Raw genomic sequence first — 15,560 nt, 5'->3', positions numbered from 1 at the left:
CTCTCTCTCTCTCTCTCTCTCTCTCTCTCTCTCTCTCTCTCTCTCTCAAAAATAAATACACATTAAAAAAATAAGTACATAACGGTTCAGAATAATGATACCAATAGGAAGCAGAGACAGCTGAATGCTGTTCTAAGATTTCTGTGCAGTTCTCTGAGCTTCGGATACGTCTCGCTAGGGGTGTAAAGTCAAATAGTGTTTTAATTTTGTGGTAATTTTTCTTTGTTTTACATGCCATCGGATTAATGTGTTTCTGTTCCCTATTTTTATAACTTTGTAAATTTAATTTTTCTGCTAAGATGTAATTGACGTAACATACTGTGCTCATGGTCAAATAATGACTCAGTATTTGTGTGTTGTGAAGTTATCAACACAATAAGTGTAGTTAACATCTGTTATAAATTTAATTGTAGAGAATTATATAAAATATATATAGGATTCCAAAGTCATAATTGTATGACCAGGTGCATTCACAGACATCTGCCTCCCTTTCCTGCTGCTTCTGTCTCATTCTCTCCTCATGCCCTGTGGACAGCCATTATTAGTTTTTTTATTTAACCCTTTCTTGTGTCTTTTGGGAACTATAAGGAAGTTTGTATATTTCTCCTCCTTTATTACACGGAAGGTTCACGTATAAGCCTGTCTGCGGCTTGCTTTTTTCACTTACCGCCGTATCCTGGTGATCCCTCCAGGTAGTGCATCGGGCCTTCTTCACTCATTTTCACAGCTACACGGAAGTGTTTTGCGTCTGTGCTGTCGTTCGTTCAGCCAGCCCGTATCGGAGAACACCTGAGTTGCTTCCAGGATCTTTGTTTTCATAAGTTGCACTGTATGCAACATCCCTAATTGTCAGAGGAATGCGAATCAAAACCGCAGTGACACGTCACCTCACACCCACAGGATGGTTAAAATAAAAGTCAGACACCGACAAGCACCAGTAAGAACGTGAAGCAGTTGGAACGCTCATAGGTTGCTGGTGGACTAGAAAACGGCACAGCACTCTGAAAAGCACCCCAGCAGTTCCTCCAGATGTTACCAGGACCAAGCAGTTCCTCTCTCAGGGTACGCAGCCAGGAGAACTGAACATAAATAGCCCCTCGAAAACATGTACACAGATGCTCACAGCACGGTCACAATACCCAAAACCGTAATGACTCAGATGCCCATCTACAGATGAACAGATAAATAAAACATGGTCTCTCCAGACAGTGGAATATTATTTAACCACAAAAAGGAACGCGGTGCTGGATGAACCTTGAAAGCATCATGCTAACTGAAAGAAAAGGCCACGCATCGAAAGATTCCATTTGTACGCTATGTCCAGAATAGGCAAATCCATAGACAGAAAGATCAGAGATTGCTAAGGGCTGGACAGAGGAGACATGAGGAATGACTGATGGGTATGGAGTTTCTTCCCTGGGTTAATAAAAATGTTCTAAAATTGGGTAGAGGTGATGGTTGTACAACTTTGTGAATAAAACTAAAACCCACTGGGTGGCTCCGTCGGTCGAGCGTCCAACTCTTGGTTTCGGCTCAGGTCCTGATCCCAGGGTCGTGGCATCAGACACCGTGTCGGGCTCCACACTCGTGCTTGAGATTCTCTCTCTCTCTCTCTCTCTCCCTACGCCACTCTCCCCTTCTCTCTCTGTCTAAAATTTGAAAAAAAAGAAATCCACTGGATTCTATCCTTTAAAAGGTGCGCGTTATCGTGTGTGAATTGTATCTCCTAAAACTGTGCTGCAGTGAGTAACCTTGTGCAGGCAAAGGCTCCGTGGGACAGTGCAGTCGGAGGTGCTGCCCTAGGACTCGGAGGGCTGGATCAGCGAGTAGGTGCTTCACCTGGTGCAGCCCGTCCACGGGCGTCGTGCCGTCTAGCACTCGCTCCAGCAGTGTGCGAGGACGGACGCCTGTTTCCCCATCGCCTGCGTGGGTTGTCAGACTCGCTCGCTTGCCGCTCTGACGGGCGAGAGGTGGTGTCTCCGCGTGGTAACAGTTTGCAAGGTTGAACATCTGATGTCTCCGTGGTCCAGCTGCATTTCTTTGTTTCTGTGCCGTTTCTGTTCATGCATTTGATCCATTCTTTTTCTGTTGGATTGCTGATCTTTTCTCAGTTTTTACAAGTTCTTTGTATATTAAAATATTAACCTTTTGCCTGTAATATTTCACAAATAACTTTCCTAGCTTTTATTTGCCTTTTTTTTTTTTTTTAATGTTTACTTATTTGAGAGAGAGAGGGAGAGGGAGAGCGTGAGCAGGGGAGGAGCAGAGAGAGAGAATCCCAAGCAGGCTCCTCACAGCGTAGAGCCCAATACAGGACTTGAACCCACGAACCACGAGACCATGATGTGAGCTGAAATTAAGAATTGGACGTTCAACTGACCGAGCCACCCAGGCGCTGCCCCTTAATTTGCTTTTTAAAGAACTGCAGGCAAATTTTAAAAACCTCTTTTCCCAGTTGCTTCTGGATTTTAAGTCATAGTCTGGGAAGCTTTTCCTACTCTTAGTGTAGAAAAACTGTCCACTTACTAGTACTGTTAAACTGTAATAAACTCAGATTCGTTTGGAGTTTACCCTGGTGAACATTGCTGGGGAGAGATCCATTTTATCCTTTTTTATATGGCTTTCCAGTTGCGCCCGCATTTTTAAGGAAGGGTGAAAAGAAAAATAGTGTATCCCTTTCTGTTCATGTCTGCTTTTAAAGATTTCTGGGTCGGTGTACGTGTTTGAGATACCGGTTTCCCCTGCTCTCCAGAAGTTGCTTGTTCCCATGAAGCCCCATCAGCCGAAACGGCAGAAAGCAAAGAAACGATTGCCCTTAATCAAATGGAAAATGTTTTGAGCGTTCTCCGTCCCCCAAAATACCCTACCAAATCCTACCAAATAACACATAAAACCTAAAGTAACACTGTGTCATAAAAGCAGGAGTGACGTCCTAACTCCACAGTCTGCGTGAAGACGACACAACGTACGTACAGCGTAGTTCAGCTTTCACCAGGATCAGGAAGACCGCTAGCGCCCCACCCCACAAGGCCAGAGGTGGTGGGGATAGGCGTTGGGCTGCGTGGTCGGAGGTCGGGGTGGTGGCGGGTGCAGGAGGCTGGGCTGTAGCAGAGACAGGAGGAGGGTCTTCTGTTAACTAGCGTCTCATCGTCTGACTCCTTTAGGGCGGGCAGGTCACTAACGTCTACACCTGCTGTGTCTGCCTGCCTCGATGTTGGAGGTCGGGTTTCGTCGTCTGCTGTGACTGGGGTGGCAGGCTTAAATACAACAGTATGCTGTTACGTTACTGCAGTGAGTGAGGAGACCAGCAGGAGAGACAGACCGTCTATGATCTCTCACCCTGACCCAGGCCTTTTTCGGTGTATAAATGTGCCTTTTCGTTTCTCTGCAGGTGAACGAGCTGGATGGCATCCCCTTGATCCTGGACGGCTGCAGCATCGATGACAGCAACCCCTGTATCCTTGCACGTGAACCCGTGAGCATCCGTTCACAGTCAGGGCCCTCTGTGTGACTCCCTTTCTCGGTGTTCCTGGCCCTGTGGCCGGCTGGCTTTCTTGGGTGCTCGTTCCTGAGAACTAAGCCACTTTCTCAGAGTCGGGACGCCGGACCAGCCCTCCTGCCATCCGTGCAGCGCAGTGAGCTGGTGTTCAAGGTGAGTGGGACCTTCTAAAGCAGCCCTGTACTCACGAATGCTTGAAACTCTGGGGGGGAAGACCGCCCACCCAGGGTCCCTGTGTGCCTCCTGCCGCCGACGTCACCTTTCCAAAGTGTGTGTTCCTCGGAGTAAATGTGAAGAATCGTGCTTTTTTTTAACTTTTGCTCTAGAGATTCTAAGTATCCAGTCCTTTGAGAGGAACCATTTTAGCAACGGTTTTGTGACAGAGAAGCTCGAGGGGCGCTCTGCGGCCCCAGGAATAGGGAGAAACACGTTAGTGGCACCACCTACCTGTCTTTGACGTGTTCTGGCCTGTGACCCTCTGTTACCGAAGCGGGGGGGTGGGGGGGGTGGTTCTTGCCCTTGGTTGACCACCCTGCTTGTAGGGTTCTTCGGGGAACCCCGTTACTTCATCCACTTCACCGAGGAGTGACGCTAGGAAGCTGCTCTGATACCGTGAGGAAACCACATCCGGAAACCAGGTTGAACCTGGTGAGGTTTGAGCGGTATTTCCGTGTAAGTTCGAGACTTCCCTGGCGAGAGCTGGACTCCATCCAGTCCCTCGCCCTGGCCACTGCGTGCCCTTGCGCCCTGGGTGCCTGCTGGGGGCGGGGCTGGCGAGGAAGGACGTTGAGAGCATAACCCTCTGAGGGACAGTGAGGAGCCCGGCCTGGGGCTCAGGGGATGGGGGTGGGGGGGCGTGGGAACAGCACCCCTCACTGTGGCTTCTGTCAAGAAGACAAAAGGAGTTGATAAAAACCGTGTATTGAAAGTAGGTGGAGGGAGGACTGCTCATCCCGGTGCTGACGACGCTGTCATTTGTCTGATTAGCAACAGAAGAAAATCTCCGATTTTAAAGAGCACAACAGTTTATAAGCTGAGTCAGGAAAAGACAGAAGCCTCGGAAGACTCGTCCTTGAGGCAAAACAAAGTTGGTTCGCTGCATCGCATTATAATCAGCCACTACAGGCTCTGCCCCCACAGTCTGGAAGTCTTTTAGCCCCAAAAAAGAAGGGAGGAAAGAGAGCTGGGGGTCACAGGAAGCCAGTGAAAGGTCACTCAGGTGCAGGGACAGGTGGTGCGTTTCCTGAGGACAAAGAGGATGTATCACGAAACAAGACATTCACCCACAGCGTTCTGCTCCCTAAACCGGCCTCCTGGTGAAGAAGACGTTCTGTCACTGGTCTCGGCTCTGACCGAGAGCAGGGGACGGCCCGGCCCTTGCGCACAGCGTGTCGTGGCTCTGCAGACGGCCCGCCTGCGGTTCCACGCTTGCAGGGTCTCTCTGGCTGGCAGCCTCCTGGGCGGCTCCTCCGTTCACTCACTCCTTCCTTCCAGAAACACTCACGGACTCCTCGCTGTGCGCTTACGCCCGTTACCTTATTTAATCCCGGCAGCGCCACGGAGCACACGCTGCCGTCGTCGCCACCCCCGTGTTGTGGCTGAGGAAACCCGGCAAGGGAGTCTCAGAGCCTCGTCCCGCGGGCCAGACCCAGAGTGCAAGCTTGGTGTGTGCCTGATCCCCAGCCATTTTGCTGTGCTTCCTCCTTAGGAGTCACAGGGCGGGGACAGAACGCATATAGGGAAGCCACAGTAACCTGTTCCTGTGGCGGAGAAATTATTCAGCATTCGAAATTGAAAAAAGTGTATGTGGATAATCTGTATAGATAACTGGTGTCTTTACAATGGTAATTAATGAAGAATTGCAAGATCCCAGAATAGTCTTTAAATTGTCAAGATAAGTTAAAATCCCACGTAGTTCAGTATGACGCATATTCATTCATTCTTTGGAGTTTTATTTCTCAAAGCCGGCCAGATTGCAAAGGCCTATAAAATATGCATAAGATAGGAGATACTACATAGTAAGATATCAGAGCAGAAGGGAAATTGATGGTTGAATGGTCAGAAACGAAGAGGCATTAGAGCCTAGGGGATCAAGTTTTAAGACGGGAGCCATACACTTGAACCAGCGCAAAAAGGACATGATACGGATTATGGAATAAAACCACACCAGTGCCCTTCTGTGCTGCTCCTCTGCTCTGACTCAGAAGTAGGTGTTCCAGAGAATTCTCTAATTTCCCTGACTTCGCCTCCTTACCTCCCATTGACTCTTCCCCACCCATTTTAGGTGTTTTCCTTTCTTCTATTTTCTGTTCATCAAAACAATACATCTTTTTTTTTTTTTAGTGCCAAAAGGGACTGAGTGAGGCCTCTTACTCACTGTCCACACTTTAAACTCACTCTTCGCCCTTTGTTTTACTAGCTGCTTTGTACACCTAAGTAACCTGCTCTGTTGCTGTTTCTTGATGTGTATATTGGGTTCTGATGAGTCTATTTATTACGACATGAAGATTTATTCTCTTATAAACCACCTTCACTCCTCCCTCTTCTCATGCCACTGTAGTTAAGACTACAGATCTCGTTTACTGTTGCCCGCATGACTGACAAGGCTGAGCATCCTCTAACATGTTTACTTGCCATTTGGAGAGTGTGTGTGTGTGTGTGTGTGTGTGTGCGCGCGCGCGTGCGTGCGCGCACATGTGTCAGTGGACATAAAACATGCTTGAGCAAACCTTTTGACTATTTTTTCATTGGGTTTTTCCTTTATAATTTATTTGTAATAGATCTTTTTATGTTCTAAATAGAAGTTCTTAATCAACTACGTGGTTACTAATGTTTTCTTTCTCCCGTTGTGTGACTTATCTTGTCATTCTCTTTCTAGTTTATTTTAATTAACAGGAGGTATTAACAGTTAATCAAATTTATCACTTTCCCTTTATGGTTAGTTCTCTGGTGTGTATCTTGTTAAAGAAATATTTTCCAACCCTGAGGTCAGGATGATAATCTGTGTTATCTTCTGAACACTTGATAGTTTTACCTTCTCTGTTTAGGTCTGTAATTCACTTAGAGTTGATTTTTGTGTATAGTGTGAGTTAGCGGTCTATTTCTATATTTTTCCATATGGACACACAGTTGTCCGAGCCCAAGTTCCTGAAAAGAACATGCGTTGTTAGCTGTAGTGCCCTCTTTATCACGAGTATCCAAATATGTGTGGGTCTGTATTTGGACTCTGTTTTCTTTTCCATTGATCTCTTTGTCGTCCTTACTCTTTAAGTGTCGCTTTCTAACATGTCTTGGTATTAGTTGAGTCAAATCTTCAACTGGTCTCTTCTTTTTAAAAAGTGTTATGGCTATTTTTGGTCACTTGTATTTTACGTAAAAGTTTACATACAAGAACCAGCTTGTCAAATTCTACACGTGTGCTTACGTGTTTATGTACACCTACGTGTACATACACACATGAAATCAACCAAAAAAAAAAAAAAAAAAACCAATTTAACCAACAAAAATTTAAATCCGCACATTGAGTTCTTCATTGAAGTTGCATTGACTAAAGTCCATTTGGTGAGAATTGACATCTAAACAATACGGGATGGATCTTCCAGTCCATGAGTATGGCATATCTGTCCATTTATTTAGGATTCTTAATTTTAAGCTTTTATCCTTTTCTATGTATTTTTATAGCTCCATTGCATGGATTTGGGTGTATGTTATTTTTGTTACTATACATTTAAAGTGTTTCCTAAGTTCTGTCATGGTTTCTTTTTTGACCCCTGGATTATTTAGAAATGCATTTCTTAATTTCCAAACAAATTGAAAATTTCTAGTTCTCTTTTGGAGCTTGATTTCTAGCATAAATGTGTTGTGATCAAAGAGCACATACTTTTCTGTCCCGTGAAATTTATTGAGACTGCCTTTATGACCCAGTATATGGTACTTTTTTGCAGCTGTTCTGTGTGTGCTTGAAAAGAACATTTATTCTCCAGTAGTGGGAAGCAGCATTTTATCCATGTGTATCAGGTGAAGTTTGTGAAAATTTTATATTTTTACTGATATTTTTGTCTCCTTTGGTTTATCAGCTACATAGAGTCTTAAAATACCCTTCTGTGATTATAGATTTGTCTTATTTCTTCACTTAGTTACATAAATTTTTCCTTTGTATGTTTTGAGGCAGTGTTATTAGATAAAGGTGTATGACAGGCCTTGAGAAATGTTCCTGTTGTCATTATAAATTGAACCCCTTTACCTCTAAAATTATGTGTTACCTGATATTAATATAGCTCCTCTGACTTGCTTTTGGTTGCTATTTACATGGTGTAACATTTTCAACTCTTATTTTCAACCTGTCTGTATCAGAGGTGCTTCTTGTGAACAGCATGTAGTTGGGTTTTTTTCCCCCTTAATCTAGTTTGACAGTCTCTGTCTTTCAGCTCCTGCATTTAGCCCATTTATATTTAATATAATGTAAATGCTGACCTATTTGTATTGAAGCCTCTCTGTCCTTCCTATTTTATTTTCTTTTTCTCTTTCTTGCTTTCTTTTGGATTATTTTGTATCATTCAGTTTTTATCGTTTTCTCATTTAAATGCTCTCTGTTGTTTTTTTCTATTCTGTTAATAGTTTCCTGGGAAAATTACAACAGGCACCCCTAACCCCCTTCCCAGATTATACAGGACCATTTTGGCACCCCCAATTTACATGCTGCTGCTGCTGTTATACACTTTAATTCTGTTTTCAAACCCCTAATGTCAGTGTTCGCTTAGATCTATCCACATATTTACTACTTTCCCTGCCCTTCACTCCTTGTACCTCTTGTTTGTCCAGCTGGGATCGTCTTCCTTCTGCCTGAGGTCTTTTTAGAATTTCCTTTAAAGTGGGGCCATTGGTAGGGAACTAGTTGAGTTTGTTTGAAAATGTATGCCTGATGCCACCATTTTATTGGGAAAGCTGCAGGATCTCTACATTTTAATTTTAATGCGTATGTACGGTCACCTAATCCCACCATCTCCCGCATGGTGTCTGCGCCCTCCACTCTATCTGGTGCCCTCCGTGCCAGAGCGTCTCTGTCTTATCCTTGTTGTTGGGCTGATGAATCTTCCAGTCTTGTGTTGAGATAGAGAAAGGGGGTCTAGGGGTACAGGTACGTGTTAAACGTGCAAACAGGCCTTCTATTTTAATTTTCACCTTTACCTTCTGAAGGGATCCGTGTGGTCACCAACATCTGAGCTGTGAGGGATTCTGCAGGGCGTAGTGTTTCCCTGCCGTTCAGGACCGGCTTTCTTGGGTTTGCTGAGGTAGGTGCTAGAGCCCCTTACCCAGCCGTAAGCCAGTGCCCTGTTACTTCCTTTCTGTCTGCTTTTCAGCGTCTAACATTCTTTTTGTGCTTGAGAGTTTGTGTCTTTATTTTAAGAGATCCAGTGGCTCTTCAAAAGGGAGTGTAGATGGGTGAGTGGGCTCCTAAGCCTCATCATTTGCTTACTGTCGCCAGCCGTTACCGTGTGCCAGAGCCAGTGGTGCTGTGTTGTTCTTACCGTTTTAAAACTCAGTTCGGCAGAATTAATCCCTCGCCTGTAACATACTGCCTCTTTCTTGGCCCTCACGATAGTACCTGTAGGAAAAACCTGTAGGTTTTCCTCAGGTCTTTCTGGATCCTTCTTCTCTGGCTCCTTTGTTGCTTCCTCTTCCGTGCAGCGTTTGCCTGCTGGACCCTGCTGGAGCCCTGCTGGACATTCCAGAACCCGGGGGTGCTCGCCTCACCCTGCCTCTTCTCCCTACGGAGTCCCACCCGTTTCTTCCTTTATTCATTCCGCGTTTAGTGAACGTTCTCCACATGCCAGACACTCTCCGGGCCCACGGAATGACAGCGAATCCTGTAGGGAGGCTGTGGCGGCCGGTCTTCCAGGCAAGAGGGGATGGTGGCTTGGGCCAGTCCGGTCACCGTGGGGATGGGGAGACAGAGTTGCATTCTGGGTATTCTCAGGGTTTCAGATACCTGTTCACCCGTGGCTCCCAGACTCAGTCTGTAGACAGAGCTCTCTCATCTGCTTGTATGTCTTCCCGATATTCCAAACCCAGCACGTCCACAGTTGAACTGTTAATAGCTCCGTAGCTGCCCCCCTTCCTCGGTAATTGGGGGAATGGTTTCAGGCCAGAGATCCGGGAGCCCCTTGCGATGCTGATTCTTTCTCGGTCTCCTGCCACTAGCGTGTCACCGCATCTTCCCGATTCTCTCTCTGGAGCACGTCCCAAGGCCGTCCACTTCCTCCTTTTCCAGTGGCACCGTCCCGTTCACTCTCTCCTCACCCCGGCCTGGGTCGGCGGTGGCTTCCTGACTCCTGTTCCCCTCCTTCCCTCGGGGTGTCAGGGAAACACGGACCCCCCCCCCCCACCCATCCCGTGAGACCTCGCAAAACAAAACAGGATCCTTCCTCTCTGCCTCTGGACTCTCCCTGCCCCCACACCGTCTGTCCCAAACACGCTTCGTTTACAGAACCCCCAAGACTGCCCGCCGTGCTCGGAACGACCCGGAGTCCCCAGCACAGCCTGAGAGGCCCCGTCTGATCTCGCCGCTGCCTCCTCCTGCACTTGTATCCGAAGCTGCTCTCCCTGCCGCAGCCTCCCCCCATCCCCCCACACGCTTTCTTACTGTGGCTCACTGCGCCTCATGGTCACCGCAGGCAGTCACCTGCACCGACCTCTCACCTGAACTGCCCTCCCCGGGGCCAGCCTTCCGCGTGCTGGGTGCTCGGCTCCCGCGGTCTCTTCTTCAGCCAAAGGTCGCTGGAGCCCGGCCGGGTCCGGTCACCCCTCCTGTAACCTGCCGTGTCTGCGCATCGCAGTGTGTCACCACATGCTTGTGCGTTTACGTCTCAGTTGCCCTCTGGGCCAAGTGCTGTGAGGACAGGGACCGTTTTTTTCTGTTGTTCACCCCGGTACAATCTGCCACTGTCTGGCACCTAGTAAATGTCCAGTAAACACTTCTTAGACACATGGACGTGTGGGGACAACACTGAACAAATAGCAGCCTGGCGAGAGGTGTGTGTGTGTATTTGGTGGGAACGGGGGCGGTTGGCAACACATGAAAAATTGCTCCTGTGGGTTCTGTGATTCTTCGTGAATCAAGTCAAGTCTGCTCGGCAGCCACGGTTTCAGATTTGTTTCGTTTAACCCCCTCTTCTAATTAACACCAGCCAAGTTTTTACAGAACTTTCAGTATTTTGTGTCAAAAATCAGTAGATATTTTGGGTATGTTTAGACGAGGAATCGTGCTGATAACCATCTCTCCATTCTCTGATCACTCAGGGTCAGCTGCCCGTGCACATGTACTTAACCATGCTCTGCGGGATGGGGGCTGAGGCCTCGTGACGCTGTGGGGAGCAGTCCTCGGTCCCCATAGGAGATCAGTGCGGGGGACCCTGGGAGACTGCCACTTTCTTGGCCACCCTTGGGATTAGGAACTTCAGGCCGGCTCTCCTATAGAGCCGACTAGGGCCGAGGGCCGCCGCCCCTGCCCCCCGGCTAGAAACGGAGGCCCGAGGCTCCATTTCTTGGAGGTAGATTCTAGAAACCAGCGGGGATTTCCAGTCTCAGGGAGAGGGCAGCATGTCAGAGGGGCGCTTCACTGGGAAGACCTGCCCTCCACAGCTGCTCCAGGGGCACGAGCCCAGCCAGGCCCCAGCTGTTCGCTCGCCCGCCCGCTTGTGGGTCACCCACAGTAATGACACGGTAGCCGAGGCCATCGGAAAATTCCAGCCCCACCACCACAGGGTCAGTTCCTTGTTTGTCAGTTTATTGTGGCAAGTGGGATTTTTTGTTGTTGTTGCTTCCAAATAGAAACCACTGAGCTTTATTTGAAATGTTTTTCTTTTATTCTTTTTTGATCTGTGTTTTCATCAGCTGTCCTTGATGTGGGCTGTTTTGTTTTGTTTTGTTTTTATTGGAGGGGGAGGGGACAGGCATAGAGAATCCAAACAGGAGTTTTTTTCTGTTCTTTTCTCTCTTTTTTCCCTTCCTTTCTCTTTTCCTCTCTCTCTCTCTCTCTCTCTCTCTCTCTCTCTAACACTGAAACACCTTATTTGTAAGTTTCCTTGCGTACAGAAATGTAGCAAGTAGTTTACAGAAATATTAAACAAACTGTGTTTTCCCCTGTGACCTGACCCGTGTCGAGGAGGTGTGGCCCGAGGCAAGAGTGGCAGCCGCTGGGGCCGACACACCCGCACCCCACCCCTCCTAGTTTGTAAGCACTGCATTTACTTTCTTTGGCCTTAAGCTTCTTTGCTCATAAAACAGGCCCTACTCCTATCCTCACAGGATCGTGATGGATGATCTCGTGGTTTATGCGTTCACGCCCTGCATCGGGCTCTGTGCTGACAGTGTGGAGCCTGCGTGGGATTCTCTGTCTCTCTCTCTGCCCACCCCCCAGTTGTGCTCTCTTGCTCTTGTGCACTCTCTCTCTCTCTCTCTCGCTCTGTCTCTCAAAATAAACTTTAAAATGTATGTATTTAAAAACAAAACGAACAGGAGACTCGTGGCATTTCAGAAAAGAAGAAATCCGAATGGCCAGCACACCTGGGGAAAGAGCTCAATGTCATCAGTCGCCAGGGAAATGCACAATTAACCCACAGTGGGAAACCCACCGGAATGGCTAATGGCGAGGGCCGACAGTATGAAGTGATGGCAAGGGTGCGGAGCAGCAACCTGAACCTCCGAACCTTGCTGGGGAAGGTGTAGATTGGAGTAACCCCTTTGGAAACGTTCTGGCCGTGTCTCCTAACACAACGCACACACCCGGCCTGCGAGCCAGCAGTGCCCTTCCCGGTACCTTCCGCCGAGGGGAGTGCACGCGTGTGTCTTCCAGGCGTGCAAGAGCCTTCACAGCAGAGCCATTGATAATAACCCCAAGGTGGGAGCATCCCGGGACTCATCCGTAGTAGAAGGGATAAATCAATGGTGGCCTGTTCTTACCACGTGTGCAGGTGGGAGGGTGGGTATTACTAGGGAAGGGGCACGCGGGGGCCCTCCGGGATGGGGTGCGGGCGTGTCCTTAATCTCGGTGTAGGTGGAGTCATGGGGACACATCCACGTGAGGAAACCCCTCAAGACGTGCCCTCGGATGTGTGTGTTCTGTTGCGCCACGCACAAGTTTTTTAAATCACCTGTTGGGTTCTTGCCGCGTGCCACGTCCTGTTCTGGCCCCTTCACTGGGGCTAAGACCACCCGCTTCATTGGGAACCTTTATTTCCATTTCCCTCTGAGAACGCTAAAGCTCAGGCAGCTGGTTCCTTGACGCCAGCCGCTCCAGATCCGCCCAGCGCGGGAGGGGCAGGGCCAGGGTGCAGGCCCAGGTGTGTCTGACTGTAAGGCCCGTGCTTCGTCCGAATTCAGGGGTCTAGACTTGCCCGTGCGTGCTCGCTTCGCTCCGTCACGGCGTTCCTTTCAGGCGTACTTTCTCCGGGACACGTGGGTAATCAGCTGTGTTGGGTACGAAGTCTCGGACTGATCTTGCCGAACGTGTAGCACATGGTACCCGCTCAGCGCTCTGTTGCAACCGTGGATGATCAAGATGCACCCCTGAGCCTGGAGATGGACCCCCCCTTCCCGTTTCCCCTCCCTCCTCCTCTGGAACTCTAGACCCGGGTGTCTTCCTCTCTGGGATCCTTCCGTGAGCCCCGGGACCAAGCGGAGCGCGCCAGCGCGTCTTTATGGGTCAGTTGTGCTCCGCGTCTCCGGGAGCACACCGCACGGACGTAGCCACATTTGTAACCCCTTCCCTCGAGGACAACTTACCCCGGGTGGGATCTGTGTCCCCGTGCGTTTACACCTCGGGACACGCTCCACACTGGACCCCACGGATCCAAGGGAGCGTTACCAAAGTGTGTTCCAAAGCACAGAGTTTTATGTGGTGTCTTGAACAGCTATTACTTGAGGGAAGGCTTCTAGACGATATGTCCGTACCTGCATATCTGTGCGCACACGCACGAACCGTGCTGCCCAAGCCTGTCTCCAGCAGGACTGCGTGGAGTCCTTACCGTTCTTATGTGCGTTTTGGAGACTCTGGACTCTAAGTGCCACATCTTGGGAAACGATGGAAATATATTCCATTCTGTCCTTCTTCTTATTTTCATTTTAGAGGGGGAGGGGCAGAGAGGGACTCTTAAGCAGGCTCTGTGCTCCGCGCGGAGCCCGAGGTGAGGCCCAGTCTCATGACCCTGGCGTCGTGACCTGAGCCCGAAGTCAAGAGTCCGACGCTCAACCGACTGAGCCACCCAGGCGCCCCAGCTCTGTACTTACTGGGGAGTCCAGGCTTGTGACTGGACCTGCCACGCAGCAGCCAGAGGGGTGCCGTTCAGAGAAGTGTCTGAAATACTTCGGGAGGGCACAAGGGGCTAGAGTTGGTGGGGTTCGTAAAAGGTGTAGCCGTGCGCTTCCACGCCAAAGGAGTGCTGGCGCTGTGTTCACAAAACGGTGCCTTTCTGCTGTTGATACCCTGCACTGCCCACCCGGACGTTCAGTGCAGTGAACGGCTAGGAAATCGTTCTGAGGGAAAGCTGTCCCTCCTCTTTCTGGAGGGGAAGAGCCATTTATTTTTTATTTACTTCTGTATTTCTGAGTCCCCAGCATGAAATAGCTGATAAACAGTGATTATTTGTTCTGTTCCTGAGCGGCCAAACACTAGGAACACTCTTAATGCTGTTTTAGTTGAAAAAGATAAACTTTTGGTTTAGCTGGCCAGTGATTTAATTTGGTTTTGTAAAGCCCCTCGCTGATTGTCTTGCCCCTCACCTAGTGCGTTTGAAGATGTACAGACCCAACATTTCTCCCCGACCAGAGCAAACAAGTTTGTACACACACAGCTTTGCAGGTCAGGGGAGGCCTCCCTGGGGCCCCGCGTGACGTGAGCCAAGCATGGGCCGAGGACCGGACAATGTGCGGGTGCCGCTCCCAGGCTGCTAAGAGTGTAACACGCTGCCACCAGCCCCCCCCCCCCCCAGAGAGAGACACACACACACACACACACACACACACGGATGCATCTAAATGGCACCATTCACAGTGAAAGGGGAAAGAAGCCCCTGTTTGTGTGGCTTTTATGGTATCCTAGCAACCGGTTCCCCAGGGCCTGAAGCCGATGGCCGGAGGAGTCCGCGTCCCGTAATGAATGAGGCTTTCACCAAAGTGGACCGCTTCCTGGTTCAGGTGTTGTGGCAAGTAGACCGTTTTTAAGTGAGACGCGCACACTTCGAGTTGCGCTCCTTCCCGTGGCCTCTGCTTCGCGTTTCCACGTGCTTGCGGTTTTCCCGCGTCTTTGAAATAGAGGCTGCAAATGACGAGCATCGTTAGGGCACAGATTCTGCGTCCCGCAGGCTGAGGCACAGAAAGTGGTTCTCCCCGAGGTGACAGAGGTGAGAACACGCCGGGGGGGGGGGGGGCACGCGCCGCCCACACCTGTCCTCAGGCTGTGTCTCGCTGAGCCTGGTTTGCTCAGCCGTTCCCATCTCAGAGGTCAGAGTGCACCAGGGTTTGCTGTATCTTGTTGACTCGCTAAGAGCAAGATTGCCTGGGGTCGCCTGGGGGACTCCGTCGTTAAGCCTCTGACTTCAGCGCAGGTCACGATCTCGCGGTCCGTGAGTTCGAGCCCCGCGTCGGGCTCTGTGCCGACAGCTCGGAGCCTGGAGCCTGCCTCAGAGCCTGTGTCTCCCTCTCCCTCTGGCCCTTCCCCTCTCTCTCTCTGTCTCTCTCTCTGTCTCTCTCTCTCTGTCTCTCTCTCTCTCTGTCTCTCAAAAATAAAGATTAAAAAAAAAAAAAGCAAGAATGCTTGGGGTTTATTCTCACCTAAGCTAGGAGATGGGAGTCCGCCCTTTCCCGTGGTGAGAACCCCGGTGTGGACCGTGTGGTCTGCCGCCTCCCCCTTGGCACGCACTCACCCTGCACAGGGACCAGGGCAGGGCTGCCGTCACACCACAGGTAGTGTGCTAGTGGCCGTGGAAGCCGCTTCCTTGGATGGCCTGTCACTTCAGCCACCTGGCTTTGCGATGACACAGCACTTTCGCAATGTTACTTCCTG

The 15,560-nt window shown here is 49.6% G+C and overlaps 1 protein-coding gene across 1 annotated transcript in view; it reads left to right on the top strand.

Moving 5' to 3' along the window:
• ATXN10 (ataxin 10) overlaps positions 1-15,560 on the top strand; it is a 148,951-nt gene that overhangs the window by 116,622 nt on the left and 16,769 nt on the right. The window contains exon 9 of the mRNA XM_040490560.1: positions 3,392-3,455. Coding sequence (XP_040346494.1) covers positions 3,392-3,455 — 64 coding nt within the window. The remainder of the gene's footprint in view (positions 1-3,391; positions 3,456-15,560) is intronic.

This window comes from Herpailurus yagouaroundi, unplaced genomic scaffold (genome assembly GCF_014898765.1).
Source record: "Herpailurus yagouaroundi ecotype Mexico unplaced genomic scaffold, PumYag 182, whole genome shotgun sequence".
Classification (NCBI taxonomy): Eukaryota; Metazoa; Chordata; class Mammalia; order Carnivora; family Felidae; genus Herpailurus; species Herpailurus yagouaroundi.
The sequence above is the reverse complement of the archived record's forward strand: the minus strand, read 5'-3'. Positions and strand labels throughout refer to the sequence as shown.